The 15180-nt window shown below is 39.8% G+C and overlaps 2 protein-coding genes across 9 annotated transcripts in view; one reads left to right on the top strand and one right to left on the bottom strand.

Moving 5' to 3' along the window:
• Window positions 1-1461, bottom strand: part of LOC117957034 (major histocompatibility complex class I-related gene protein-like) — a 10426-nt gene extending 8965 nt beyond the window's left edge. For 2 of the 3 annotated variants that reach the window (XM_034892555.1, XM_034892553.1), the window contains exon 1: window positions 1220-1458. In XM_034892555.1, the coding sequence (XP_034748446.1) occupies window positions 1220-1268 (49 nt within the window). In that variant the 5' untranslated portion in view covers window positions 1269-1458. Of the gene's footprint in view, window positions 1-1219 lie in introns of all 3 variants that reach the window. The other variant, XM_034892556.1, reaches the window with a different exon arrangement.
• A 558-nt stretch (window positions 1462-2019) lies between these two features.
• On the top strand, window positions 2020-14151 carry slc39a7 (solute carrier family 39 member 7). 6 transcript variants are annotated; one of them, XM_034892548.1, is made up of 9 exons: window positions 2020-2183; window positions 4561-4961; window positions 5010-5153; window positions 5854-6022; window positions 7155-7235; window positions 8006-8140; window positions 8417-8530; window positions 11879-12074; window positions 12605-14151. In XM_034892548.1, the coding sequence occupies exons 2-9, from the start codon at window positions 4569-4571 to the stop codon at window positions 12939-12941; spliced, it is 1569 nt and encodes a 522-aa protein (XP_034748439.1). In that variant the 5' UTR covers window positions 2020-2183; window positions 4561-4568; the 3' UTR covers window positions 12942-14151. The 6 variants fall into 6 exon arrangements, with proteins under 6 accessions (XP_034748439.1, XP_034748438.1, XP_034748442.1 ...); XM_034892547.1 differs by having other exon boundaries at window positions 4561-4958; window positions 4995-5153; XM_034892551.1 differs by having other exon boundaries at window positions 4561-4904; window positions 4995-5153.
• The last annotated feature ends 1029 nt before the right edge of the window (window positions 14152-15180 follow it).

The following is a 15180-nucleotide window of genomic DNA, read 5'->3' on the forward strand; positions in this document are numbered from 1 at the left end:
CCCCCCCCCAAAAAAAAGAGAGAAACATTTTAAATCTGTTAAATCAAAAGAAAACAGAATAGGTGTTATTAAACAGCCCCTACCCCAGCCCTAAGCATTTCATGCTTACATCCCTTAATAAAGAGAAGTCTAAGTCTAAGTCTCTTAGTACATTCATGTGTATTTTTTTATTTTTTTATTTAGTATCTTTTCTTTTATTGTCCATATTAATCCTGTGGATTTGCCATTTAATCACCCTGTTTATGATGTATGTGTATGTTGTGTCTCTAATCTACTGGGACCTTGAATTTCCCCTTGGAACATGTAATAAAGTATCCATCTATTATCTATAGGTTTTACGTTTGTGCATTGAGCAACGAGTGACGTTGGCCAGTGTACAGGTTTTGTTTTATGTAGCCCTATCTGGGCTCATGCTCTTTTGCAATTGTGATCATTATTAAGGACAACTAGTTAATGTGTTGGAATCACTGTAATATATCTTTTTGACTGAATTATGTCGGACCAACTATAAGCAATGATATTGGGGGACAGTTGCTCCATCTCAAGCCTATATATTGGATTACTTTATGGACTTGATTACACACTGCATACTGTGTAAAATTAATCATACTTGCAATATTGAACGTAAAAAATATAGTTATTTTTCATTTTGAACATGAACATTTGAAAATTGAATTCATTGTCAACTTATTGTTTTTTTTCTGGCAAATTATTATTTTTTTTTAATATTACCCCCCAATTTCACAGCGTTTTTATGTGAATTCAAGGAATAGTCTCTCAAACTTATAGAAACAAACGAGTTACACAACTGTCATGTTGTATGCTGACCCTTTTGAAGAGGTTATTCATTTTGTCTAATTGTAATTAATATTGTTTAATCAGCCCCCACACCTATTATTAGGCCTAATATTTGTAGTATATATGAATATAGCCTACTTTTTCAATAAGGTTTTGAGGGGAAAAGTCATCTTAAGCCTTTCAATAATGCGATGCAGCGGAAAATAATAATATTCTTTCAAACCAGTACGTTCATCGCACTTTCAGTGTTCGGGTCCTTATAAGAATGATAACATACGCATTCAGTGTCAGATAGCCTGCATAAACACGTAATGGCGTTTCTGTTATGTAAAGTCGTGACAAAGGGAAAGTGCAACTGCTGTGTTCCCAATGTCGCGCTACAAAGTGGCTTTAATCAACAGCAGTCCCGACGGGATCTTACCTGCAGATGTAACGTGACAGAAGATCAACAGCACAAATAACTTCTCCATCTTGTTTTGATTAGTATAAACCGCCTGGAGCTACAGGCGGCGGATTGTGTTTCTTTCATAATGAACCTGCGGAGGGCGTGTCCTTCACACTGTGACTTGTTGGAAATGACGAATGGAAATATTATAGCTTTCTACTACTTTCAGTTTTGTGGCAATTCATTTTTCAACTCATAAAGAAACTATTTATCAAAAAAATTCACATAATCACATTTAGAGAGAAGGGGATAGAAAATGGTAAAGTAACAAAACTACTGCGAGACAACGTGTAGTGGAGTTCAAAGTCCTATACTATTTTTCTCTGAAATGTACACTATAAAGTAGCATACAATGGTAATACTCAAATAATTTAATCTTGTTGTAGGCCTACATGTGTATTTAGGCTATCGTGATAATAAAAGGCATCCTACTCTATTTAAGTTAATTTACTTTTTAATGATGTTTTTAAATCTAAACAGGCCCATTTTCAATACATACATTTATAACTAGTCTACACACTTCCATCCTGTTCTCCTCCAGGATGCTGCTGTCTCTAGCAGCCTAAATGGATTAGTCAACAGCACCAAACGTTCATCTCGCGATACTTCTACTGAGACATCCTGTGTCTTCTCTTTACATCTTCGCAAATCAAATTATTCCTGTATTTATGGGTGGAAAAGTTTAAGAAATGATGCAAAATACGTTCACATATTATTATAATACGCTCATGAAAATGAAACATGTTTTTCACACAGAAGGAGGCACACGTGGAATTGAATGCGTTCTCGCGAGATCTTGATGAGCCTACTTCAAAGTAAATGCCACGTCTTACCAGTAGCATCTAGGCAGATAGAAACATTAGCAGTTTACCTAACGTACTTTACGCATAATAGAGAGTTATTCAGCAGCCCAGTAGGCAGAGATATCTGACACAATCCGGTAAGAAGTAATTGTTTGTTTCTTACTGTATGTCGCAGTTAGGGATGTTGCTACTGCTGCAGCAACATGCTAGCAAGTTAGCTAGTAACGTTAGCTTTCTGTACAACTTGTAAAAACCAGAGATGCGATTTGACATGGAGTATTTGCTGTTTACTGTGGGATTAAAGTTAACACTTAAAAAAAAAAAGAGATAACAGATTATCCGCTTTACAGCCACACAAGATGTTTGAAGCCACCAAGTAAACACAATTTCAAAACCAAGCTAACTCTGACTTGCAAGTGAAAAGAAAGGATGATTTTTGAATAAGCTAACGAGGAGTGTGTCGTTGCAGTTACATCAGTCTGTATCAGCAGGTATCGCGCTACTCTCGTTCACACTGCTCACATTATATGTTATAACAGTTTTACATCATGGCGAGGCAGTCAATGAACAGCAGAGCATAACATGAATCACTGGTGGAACATAAGCACATTTACTCCAGTAACTACAATTTTGAGGTACTTACTTTGAGTATTTCCATTTAATGCTGCTTTATATTTCTCCTTTTGGGATCCAGTATTGTACTTGTTACTCCACTTAATGGATTTTCACAGCTGTAGTCACCTGCAGAGTGAGTTATCCTTCAGATTATTAATACAAAACATAAAGAAACTCATACATTATGTTATATTATGACAGGTTATGATACCCAGCAGCAATGAGAGGCAATTAAAATAAAGCCCACCTGTACTGGCTGTAACATTAGAGTGCTGTACTAGTTGTTTTTTTTTACTTTCGTATTGCTACTTTTCTTAAGACATGACCGTAGACTGTATATTATTACTGTTAACAGTCTATGGACACGATACATCGGAGCACTTGTTCAATTACTGACTTTAATGCAGCAGATGCATCTCCATTTTGAGTGCTTTTTGGCTAGCTGCCATGTTGGCACCATCATACAAACTGGCTGATCTGATCTGTAGAAAGAAGAGCTCTACCTACAGATAGGTCATACACCCCGTTCTCAGTGAAGATGCACAGGTATCTGATAATTAAAGCAGGATGTTGTGCTAACCTGGAACACGTTTGACTACATCTGATAATTTGATTGCTTACACAAGAAAACAAATCCCACTGTAGCTGTATTGTTTCTCTTCATTGGTGGCCCCAATTTCTCACATTGGAAATGAAATCAGAGCAGCATTTAGCCACAGGTTATTTTTCCACACAGATCATTCAGCTGTTGCAGTGATCATGAGATATATGTGGTAGCGAGTTGCACTTTCTCTATGATAACAACCGCTGCAATTGCTGGAATTTCTTTATTCCTGGTGCTTAATGTAACAAGGAGAAAGATTGATACTTTTAAGCCTTTCTTTTAAACTGATTGCTACTCATCGGTCCTTCACTCTAGCTTTCTTTTGCAGATACTGTAAATGCACAACATAAAAAAAACATATGCCATAAGATAGATGATGTACTTCTCTACAATATTCTGTTGTGACCATATCCATATGAGCCAAATTATATAAAACAGCTCGGGACAAGTGATGGTTCCTTTTCTTTTTCTTTTTTTAAACTTTTTTGCAAATGCTGTACTTTTCAAAGACTGTGATAGGAAAGTGAATCTATTGGGTGGCAGGAGCTCAGTCTGTCGGGAGTTGGGTTGGGAACCGGAGGGTCGTTGGTTCAAGTCCACATACGGACCAAAGTATGGTGGTGGACTGGTAGCTGAAGAGGTGCCAGTTCACCTGCACTGCCGAGGTGCTCTTGAGCAATGCACCGAATCTCCTCACTGCTCGGGTCGCCTTTCTATGGGCAGCCCCCTCACTCTGACATCTCTCCATTAGTGCATGTATAGGTACTGAGCATGTGTGTAATAACAATAATAAAACACGGTAATTTTGCCTTGCAGGATTCAAAAAGTATACATTATTATCAGTATTTGCATTATCACAGTTTTGTGTACAATGTAGCAAGGCAAAAAATAAATCATTTCCCTTAATTGGAGTTTATTAAAGTAAAAGTGTTTATTAGGGCAACTGAATCCAATCTTTTAATCAGTATTTTGATTGCAATTTTGGATCCTCACAATCGGAAAAACATTGTAATCAAGCAAAAAGATTTTTTATTTTTTTTTTAAGTTCCATTTTGCAGGCAAACTCTTATTTTGTCTTATGTTCTGAAGGGAAATTTTAAAAGTTCAACAGGAAAGTATTAAGGAATTTTCCACATTTTATAGTGGTTTCACTGTTGATTTGTTTCCCTGTTTTTCTTCAACGAATGCAACGCCTTTCCAAAATTGTGATTTTAATTGTGACTAATATTATTTTGAGTGCCCCGACCAGTGAGTTTTTATTCATTCTGCCTTCTTCACTTTTCTCTTTGTCAAAGGGGATAATATGGGCTGTATACGTCTGCTGGCACTGACACTGGCCACATCTGCAGTACTCCTGTTCGCCTCACATTCAACCACTGCCCATAGCCATTCCCATGGCGACCACGGCCACGGCCACGGCCACCATCACCACGGCCACCATCACCACGGCCACTCCCACGGAGAAGACGATCATGAAGACGTGAAGATGTTCCACGGAGCGAGCAAGTGGAGCGCCGAGGCCAACATCCCTCTCCAGGAAGAGGAACACCACGGACACGCACACGCTCACGATCACGGGCACGCTCACGATCACGGGCACGCTCACGATCACGGGCACGCTCACGATCACGGGCACGCTCACGATCACGGGCACGCTCACGATCATGGGCACGCTCATGATCACGGACACGCTCACGACCACGGGCACGCACACGCTCATGATCACGGGCACGCTCATGATCATGGACATGGGCACGCTCATCACGATGCGGAGGATATTGTTCGGGTGCACAAGGAGGAGAGTGGACACGCACACTCCCACGGAGGGGAGAGGGTGAAGAGGGAGACAGAAGGAGAGAAAAGGGACACGCTGGAGCTGTGGACACAGGTTTGGTCATGGGTTAAACCGGGTTGTCTGTTTGGCCAGGGAACTCTATTATCTGTTAGACTGAAGCTCTGTTTCCTCCCATTACAATCTACAACGTTAAAGTACAAATACGTCAACCTGCGTGATTAAAAATGGGCATAAGGCTGTTTAAGAAGAGCCCGATCACAATTTGAGGAACTTGTTTGAATTTTTGGGGAAATTATGCTTATTTGCGTTCTTGCTAAGAGTTTGATGAGAGGATCAATAACACTCTGAGACAAAGGAGTGGTGTTAATCGTCACACACACACACACGCATGCATAAATCTGCTCAACTCTATTTTTCATTCAACTCCAATAGCAGGACTCGGACTGATAAATGGCCAAAACCAAACTTTTGATTTCCTTCTGTAAGCGTCCCGGGAGCAGGCTTTCCATGTAATGATTTATTTACTGTTGTGTTATTGGTGCTGATGCAACAATATCAAAATCAAAACATTTGTGCTTACAAATCTCTCCTAATGCAAGTTATACCTAGATTAGCCTCCGCTCAGATCCCCGTTCTGCTCCTTTCCTCGTCTAACTCCTGTTTGACTGTTTCCTAACTCCTGTTTGACTGTTTCCTAACTCCTGTTTGACTGTTTCTCTAACTGTTTTGTCCTTTGTGTTGCATTGTTGATGACGTTCATCAACAGTAATCCTCCCTCCATCGCTGTACGCAGGCTATCGGAGCGACCCTGCTGATCAGCGCGGCTCCTTTCCTCATCCTGTTTCTGATCCCAGTTCAGTCCAACAGCGACCAGCACCAGAACCTGCTCAAAGTGCTGCTCAGCTTTGCCTCAGGTGGACTGCTGGGAGACGCCTTCCTCCACCTCATTCCACACGCTTTGGGTGGGTAGTCCATCCAAAGGAGCTTGTATTCCCTGATCTGTTTGATATATACATATTCTGCGGCAGGTAATTTACTCCATACACACTAAGGAAGGACATTTTTTCTCCTTACAGCTCATAGTCACATTGTTTTTTGTTTTCAGAACTCACTTTCATGCTGTCTGGAGACTGACCAGCAGAGTTACATTCCCATTTCTGACACTTCTGCAAACTTTAGACGGATACAAATATATACAGTATCTCCTTCACCATAACTAGTTATTGGCATGGTTTTAGTTCAGTTAGCGTAATAGCTGGTTTGATTTGCATTGAGAGATGATGCTATGGAATGAACTCCAGTTGAAGGAGTTGGTTTCATTTTATTCTTTTAAAGGCTTGTTAAAGGTCCTTGCAGAAAGGCAGTCTGTATGTCACTGTTTTTAAATTGATTTAGGACCCATGTTTTTATGATGACATTGTTGTTTGAATATGAGTGAAAGTGTGTTTATGTATTTGTTTAGAAATTTGTACTGTCTATTTGAAACGTGCTGCTGCCACTTGCCAGGATACTCTTGTTAAAGAGATTTTTGATCTCAAGGAGTTTTTTATCCTGGTTAAATAAAGGTTTGCATGAAAGGAAAGTTCCCCATACCAATCTCTAGGTATGGGGAGAGTATGTGATGATGGGGGGGGGCTATTTTAATTCCAAAGGCCAAGGGAACTTCGTCTGGATGCATAGTATCCTAGATACATGAAATGACTGGCATTTAAAAATACAAATCGGCCTGCTTCTATGGGAATTTAACATAGGGGTGTGTGTACTTATTTCCCCTGCATTTTAGGAAGAACATTTATGTATTTACTAAACATTATTCATTCACAAAGTAAATTGTTGTCCTTAAAGGTTGGATTTTTCCAATTTCCGAAAGATGATTCTTTTTAATCAACTTTAGCATGTGTATTTAAGCTTATGATCACCACTGTATATATTATATATTGTGTGTATATATACAAACTCTACATACAAAACAATTCTGTCGTCTGAACCAATAAACGAATGCTCATCTAAAACAGACGTGGTAGCAGGATGTTCCGTTTGTCTGTTTGTGTTTAATGCCCGTTTCCTCTTGTGTGTCGTATTTGTTGTGCACAGAGCCCCACTCTCACCACGGAGAAGAAGATCATGGACACTCGCACGCAAGTGAGGAGTCACGTGACCACGGCCACTCCCATGGTACGCAGCAGTATCCTTTTAGCTAATGTATCATTCAGTTAGTGTTGTTAACTGGTGATTTTAGGTTACAAATAGTCAACGGAATTTACAAAAGCCAAACACAGCTGTATACTGGATTCAGCAAAACAAATATTCATCTTTTAGTTATTTCTTACTGTCCATAAATGTGGAAACTTGACTTTGGCCTCATAGGTCGTTTAACAACACATCATAGTAAATCGCTATACATCCAATACATAGCACAACATGCATGGGAAAGACAACCATAACAGTGTGAGAGGGGGTTACACATTTAGCAAAGTTTTTCATAGCATTTGGTATGAAAGACTTTTTGTAAAGGTTTGTGGTTGTTGCAGCGGCTCTGTAGCGTCTTCCTGAGGGCAGTATTGTGAATTCTTTAAGAAGTGGATGAACAGAATCAGAGTTTATGTGGTGTTTTGGTTCATCTACCTGTTATACAGTACATTCATCCCAGTTGTTTCTGCTCTCTCCCAATCACATATTCATGCTCATACCATGCACATATTACACGTTTAAACACTTTCAGAAATACGGCACATAAAAAAAAAAAAAAGTATTCTGTATTGGCTGTAAAACTTAAGATGAAGTGCAATCAACAAAAAGATCCTAAATATGTTTAAACTCCTCTACAGCTTCAATGGGCTGATCATTAATCAAAGCAGGTGGAAAACAATGACCGTCAGTCTGTACCAAACCCTTCTACTGTATCCCAGTTTTAACCAGCGCTGATTTGTCCTCTGCCTGCACAGGAGCCGCCCACGGTCACATGATGTCAGTGGGTCTGTGGGTTCTCGGCGGGATCATCGCCTTCCTGGTTGTGGAGAAGTTTGTGCGGGCCCTGAAGGGAGGCAGCGGCCACGGACATTCCCACGGCCACTCGCATGGTACGGAGCTGGAACTTCTTCCTGACAGAAGACTTTTTTTCATTGTTATACAGTACATCAAGTTTTCCTCTGCAGGACAAAGTATTCATTGCCCCTGAAATGAAAGTCTCCAGTTTCTAGCAGAGTGTTATCTTGTACATTTGTATGTCCAGTATATTGACCTGAAGGACTTATGAACTTAAAAATGGTCATTAAATCGGCCTCTGTAGCCACTACTCATAATCTCAATAGTTGGATCTGCAGACGGCTTAATTTGAACTTTTTGTCACATTTCAGATGCTCCCAAGGAGAAAGACAGTGATGGAGAAGAAGACAAGGAAAAGAAGAAGAAGAAAGAAAGCAAAGACAAGAAGGTGCCAAAGAAAGAGGAGACACAGGAGAAGAGCACAGGTGAACCAAACCTAGAGCTGCACAGATTTAGCACACAGCTCCCTCTGCTGGTCAGGTGCTGACCTGCAGTGCGGTGACGCGTCACGCAAGATATTCACTGAAAATCTTAAGCAGAGAATTCCCAATTACCTTGTTGGTTTGGCCGAACAGAAGTGACCTATGCACATGTAATACCAGAGACTCAGGCTTATGCCCGTTTAATTTGTCTGCCTAACTTCATTTTTTTAAAGTTTAAAATACACTCACTATGAAACATCCCTACAATCTAATACAATGCTACTTTTTTCTGAACTTCTGAAATAAAAATTTAAAACTCAGTCAGGGGTAACACATGGAGTGTTTACAATGTAGAAGTCGGTAGTTTGTTTGATTGATCTGTTATTGGTTAATACAGTCTGCAATTAGACTTTAATTATGTTAATGTGTTAGGTAAAAAGTACTTAAAGCTAACTTTTTGGAGGTTCAGATCTTAATGTTAACATGTGCTGTGTTTAAAAAGCAGAGTTGCTCCCTGCTTGTAGATTTAACAGCAGAAGAATCTCTTTTATATCCACGCAAAATTGGTATTGCAACTGAATTTTCCCTAACCTAATGGATATTGAATTGTATCTCAAATGTAATGTAATCGAATCAGAACCTTGGGAATCAGAATTAATTTGGGGAATCATTGACGATGCCCAGCCCTACTTATGAAGCGCGTTTCACAGAACTCTATAGCCTCTTTCCGACCACTAGTTATAGGAACACTCCACTTCTAAACAGTTCTACTAACTACTCTTCCCCCAAAACCGTTTTTTACCATTTGCATTTGCGCTGGCCAAGTGGCCATAGGAACTGACCTTTTGTTATTACACAGCCGTCTAACAACCACTATGCGCAACTGTGGCCAGAGGAACTTAATAATCCCCAAATTGGTCCAGTCAGAACTTGAGAAAAAAAGTGTTGTAGGAACGGTATGTTATTGGAACTGCAACAATCCCTCTAGTCGGAAAGTAACTAAAGACACTTTACAGTAAATCCACTACAGTTGGCCCGTTCAGGACAAGTGAACAAGGTGGTTTTCGATTCAGCACAATTCCGGTTATCTGGCACTGAAAACACGTGTTCTTGGCTTTTATTCAAACACGTGTCAATCATTTATCATCATCATCCAGCCTTCATTTGGCATGTACTCTCAAACTCTCAATTTACTTTATTCTCAAGTCTCTCAGCAAGGGTGAGCTGGGAGCAAATTGTAGGATTTTAGGACCTGTTAAGCAAAATGTGTGACCAAATACAGGTTTACATTTTTTAATGCAGAATTATTTGCAAAAAATGTTTCAATGAAACGGTAAGATTGTGTAAAAATTAAGAAGGAAATGAGTGAAATGCCTTGACGTCTGTGGCATTTTCCTTATAATTAATGTTTGTTTATCTGTGTCTTGTACTTTTCCCATAGTCCCTTGTTCCTGCAGCAGTGTGAATTCCCCTATGATGGGATTAATAACCCATTTGTAATGTACAGTATGTAATCACATGGGAATCAGAATTGATTTGGGAGATCACTGGTGATACCCAGCCATGTTTTATAGAGCGCTTTTCACTGAACTCAGACACACTTTACAGTAAAACCAGTACTGTAGGCACGCGGATAACAACTAAACAATGTGAGTGGTTTTGGATTCAGGACAACTCTGTTGTCGGCCATCTGAAACTGCAAACACGTGGTCTTGGCTTTTATTAAAACACATGTCAACCTTTTATGATCATCATCAAGTCTTTAATTGGCAAGGAGGGGAAGAATGTAATTATGTTGCTAGTCATGTCCCCACAGGTATGTGCAGCTGGCACCACTGTGGTCAGAACATTGTGACCTCCGCCTAACAGAAACAGCTGATATATTACTATGGAAGTGTTTCCCCAACCAGTGTCCTAATTGAGGCTGATAAACAGTTTGCTTAAACATTCAATAAGCTCTTAATCTAATTTATTCTCCAGTCTCTCAGCGAGGGTGAGCTGGGAGCAAATTGTAGGATTTTAGGCCCTGTTAAGCAAAATGTGTGACCAAATACAGGTTTACATTTTTTTATGCAGACTTATTTGCAAAAGATGTTTCAATGAAACAGTAAGATTGTGTAAAAATTAAGAAGGAAATGAGTGAAATGCCTTGACGTCTGTGGCATTTTCCTTATAATTAATGTTTGTTTATCTGTGTCTTGTACTTTTCCCCTGGTCCCTTGTTCCTGCAGCAGTGTGAATTCCCCTATGGTGGGATTAATAACCCATTTGTAATGTACAGTATGTAATCACATGGGAATCAGAATTGATTTGGGAGATCACTGGTGATAACCAGCCATGTTTTATAGAGCGCTTTTCACTGAACTCAGAAACACTTTACAGTAAAACCAGTACTGTAGGCACGCGGATAACAACTAAACAATGTGAGTGGTTTTGGATTCAGGACAACTCTGTTGTCGGCCATCTGAAACTGCCAACAAATGTTCTTGGCTGTACTAAAACACATGTCTATCATCATCATCATCATGGCCTTAATTTGCATGTAAGGTAAGATTGTAATTGTGTTTCTTCCAGTGAGCTTTAATGTGCAGTTCTTTTGTCTTGACTTGTCAGTCATGTCCCTGCAAGTATGTGCTGTGCTGGCCCCGGCAGAACGCTGTGACCTCCTTCTAACAGAAACGGCTGATTTATTGGAAGTGTTTCCTGAGCCAGTGTCCTAACGAAGGCTTTCCACTCTATGAGCCAGAGATCTTCAACCGGGGGTCCGGGAGCCCTAGGGGCTCCTCGGAGTTAGTGCAGGGGGGCCTACAAATTATGTTAAAAAAAATATATATAGATATATATTTTGAAAGTTTTTTATTTAAAAAAGAAAAAAGGAATTTTTTTTTATATAGAAATATATTTAAAGAAGTCAAATAATGAAATTAAATAAAATAAATAATTGTATTTATATACTAAAATTAGAAAATTATACATTAATATGAATGCAATTTTAACTGCTAAGATAAATTGGCCTATTTGTTAAATAAATTATTTATGCATGAATAGGCTTACTATAGGTATCTATAAGGTATCTTATCTATATAGGTATCTTACTAAAGGTACCTATGGTAGCCACACCGTTAAGCCCTTGTTCCTTCCAGATGGATGTTTAACATTTAATGCATAAATAAAATCCATATCTTTTCAGCCATTCTGCACTGGTTTAAATTGCAACTCAATTGTATACAATATCAATGCTATGGGGGGGCCCTACTCTTTATCAGCTTAGGGGTCCTTGGGCTAAAGGATGTTGAAGACCCCTTCTGTAAGCGTTGACCTTAATTCTTCCTACTCTCTCCACTGACGCAGACATCAAGGTGTCGGGCTACCTGAACCTGGCAGCCGACTTCACACACAATTTTACCGACGGCCTGGCAATCGGAGCGTCGTTCCTGGTTGGCCCAGCGGTTGGCGCCGTCACCACGCTCACCATCCTGCTGCACGAGGTCCCGCATGAGATCGGAGACTTTGCCATCCTTGTCCAGTCTGGCTGCACCAAAAAGAAGGTAGCTGACTGCTCAGGCTTCAGTTCATGTACGTCAAATAAAATCACAAGGAATCTTTCGGTCACAGATAATCAGAAGGAGCTTTTTGTAAAAGCGTATGAATGAAGTTCATCAGCCCAGTATTGAATAGACCCAGTTATCAACATATATGGGACCCCCCCACCCTCTGCTATCTGCACGTGATCCCCCTTCTCTAATTGGTCACTTCAATTCACTGTTGATGTTAAAACTCAGTTCAAACAGTTCACATTTGAGTGACAAATCATCAAAGTTTGAGCTGGGGCCAAATTGAAGGAATTGAAACAAAATTTGTAAAAAAAAAAAAAAAAAATGTTTAATGAAATTAGTGAAAAGCCCTAAAGTCTGTCATCTATTTTTAATAATTATTCTCTTTACATACTGTATATTTATGTGTTTGTTACTCTGTGACTTGTAATTTCCACCCCATCCCTCGCCGCTGCAACACTGTGAATTTCCCCATTGTGGGATTACTTTGGACTGTTGTAAAATATCTTATTTCTTTCCCATCAGGCCATGTGTCTCCAGTTGCTGACTGCCCTGGGAGCTCTAGCCGGCACAGCTTGCTCCCTATTGGCCGAGGGCGTGGGCGCGGCGGCGACCGCCTGGATCCTGCCGTTCACGGCCGGCGGCTTTGTTTACATCGCCACGGTCACCGTGCTGCCAGAACTGCTGGCGGGCCGCTCCAGCTTCGGCCAGTCTCTGATGGAGATTCTGGCGCTGCTGTTCGGGGTGGGCATGATGGTGCTGATCGCCGAGTACGAGTGAGACGCGGCCGAGTGGACAGAGAGGTTGAAAAGGTCAAACGGTTAGGGGAAGAAAAGAAAGAAAAGCTGGTTTTAAAGTAGAGTTCAAGTAGACGGTTATGTCAGGGGTGTGTTTACTGTCCTTTTTTTTATTAATTATGTTTTGGGACAAAATCCACCTCCTGGGTGGCAAATGGCTGATTTTGATCATTTTTTTTTTTCTTTTGTGTTACTGTCTTTTTTTTTTTTTGTCTTCCTCAAAAAGCGGGAAAGACTGAGAGCTGGATGGAAACAACCTGATGGGGAGAGGTTTTTTGAGGACGGCTGTGTTGTTCGTTAAGGGCCTCCCATCAGGACAAGAGGAGCAATCCTTTCTGTCCGGTGCCAGAATTCACTCACCGCTTTTACCACGCGGATCAATCAGCTGCACCTCTACTGCAGCGTAAACAGACGGCCAGGTTTCATCTTCCAGCCATGACACTATATTTTCCATCGTTTGCAGGTGGTTGGTACATTTCAGTCAGTCAGTGAAAGAGCCGAGAAAGCAATGGACTGGCTCGGCTGTTCTCACTGCAGTGACCTGCTCACTTACACGTGTTTAATGTCTGTTTCATTTGGAGAAAAATAAATCTTAATATTTTTACATTCCACAAAATAACAGTAAATGTCATGGCTTCTACAAATGTACTCTCAAATTATTAAAGCCTTCATGAAAGGAAATGTTTCCTAAACAATCTATTGTTTATTTCCAATAATAGGATAATACTGACAGCTGTGATGAGCATCTCCGATAACGCTTTATCGTTTCCACTGATTCCTTTTCCGCATATTCTCTAATAACTTAATACTTGAAAATGTATTGTACTGTGATAATAAGTCTGTACATGGTTGAATGGCCTGTTTTAATTTAGCAAGGGAAAAAAAAGAAGCATTTTAGCTTCTATTCACAGAGCTGACCACAAGAGGGAGCAGTACATCATTTTAAAGAGTTTGTGTGAAGGCTGCGGTATCTGACAGATAGATTACACAAAGCGTGCAGCATTATGAAAACATTTAACCACATATGCAGGTAAAGTGCCACGCCCTTGCTGCTAATGTGTTTCCTGTTGCTCTGCTTCTGTGTCAGCCTTCCCTGCACACTTCCTGCAACTTTCTGTTTGGCTTTTACAAAAGTGATGAATAAAAAAAAAAAAAAAGAACCTTGATTCCTTTTGTTCTGACAGACCCGGAGGAAGTCTCATGCTGCATGATTGAGACACGTTGATTTTGTGATTTTGGGGGCTGTACAAATAAAATTGACTTGACTTGAAAATGCATTTGAAAATAAGAATTCATGCAGAAATGGGCTTAGCCTCTGTAGTAACAAAAGGTTTTTACATCACGGGGTAGCACCTTTGACTGCAAAGAAAATCAATGCTTTACAAACACACACACACACACACACACACAAAAAAAAGCATAAACATGATGAAAGATGAAATCCCATAGTAATAGAAAACTAAATTATTTGTGTGATTTTACTGTCCTATTAAAACAAAAAGTAAAGTGACTCAAGTGTGGCGTGATTATGGTTTGAAAGATGTTTAATACTCTCATCATTTTAGTTTAGTTTGTTTCCTTATTCTGGAAACACCCGTCAGTCTTTGTTTCTTATCAAAATTAGAGGTAAAACTAACTTTATGAGCAGACGATGGGAACATAGTGTGTACACTCCTTGTGATTGTAAAAAATCTTATTTTCATTCTAAATGAAGCAAAGACATCCGTTCCTGCATCACCTTATTGTTAAAACTTATAAACAATCGGGCAGTGTCTTCAATAACCAGACCGAGGAATAATAAATAGAAAGTAAGATTCTGTGCAGCTCTGGTCACACCTTCCTTCTCTGGAAGCCCTATTGCAACATGGACCAGGATTAAATCTAAAACCCAAATAATACAGAATAAAAGAGAATTTTTGGGTGTGGGTGATTTCTCTTTAAATTGGCCAATGAATGAAAGCATGTTACGTGACCGCCTACACTAATCTGTTCTTCTCTAGAACCAAATTCATTGTGTGATTTCTGTGATTCATGACACTTGACCGAGGCGTGCTTACGTTTTGAAAAAAGTGTATTCATTATTATGTAAATTTAGTTAATATCCTTATTCAAAAGAAATGCCCAGCAGTCTTTCTTTCTTCTGAAAGGAATTACTGGAGAAACGAAAAATACCATTAAACCTGTTTTCCTCCCACCCCTGAATGCTGTGTGGAGTAGCCAGACCCTCCTTCACCGCGCTTTGGAGGAGGGTCTGGCAAAGTGAGATTAGTTTAGACTACCATCTATAATTTAGAAACCCAAC

Source organism: Etheostoma cragini, chromosome 14 (assembly GCF_013103735.1).
Source record: "Etheostoma cragini isolate CJK2018 chromosome 14, CSU_Ecrag_1.0, whole genome shotgun sequence".
Classification (NCBI taxonomy): domain Eukaryota; kingdom Metazoa; phylum Chordata; class Actinopteri; order Perciformes; family Percidae; genus Etheostoma; species Etheostoma cragini.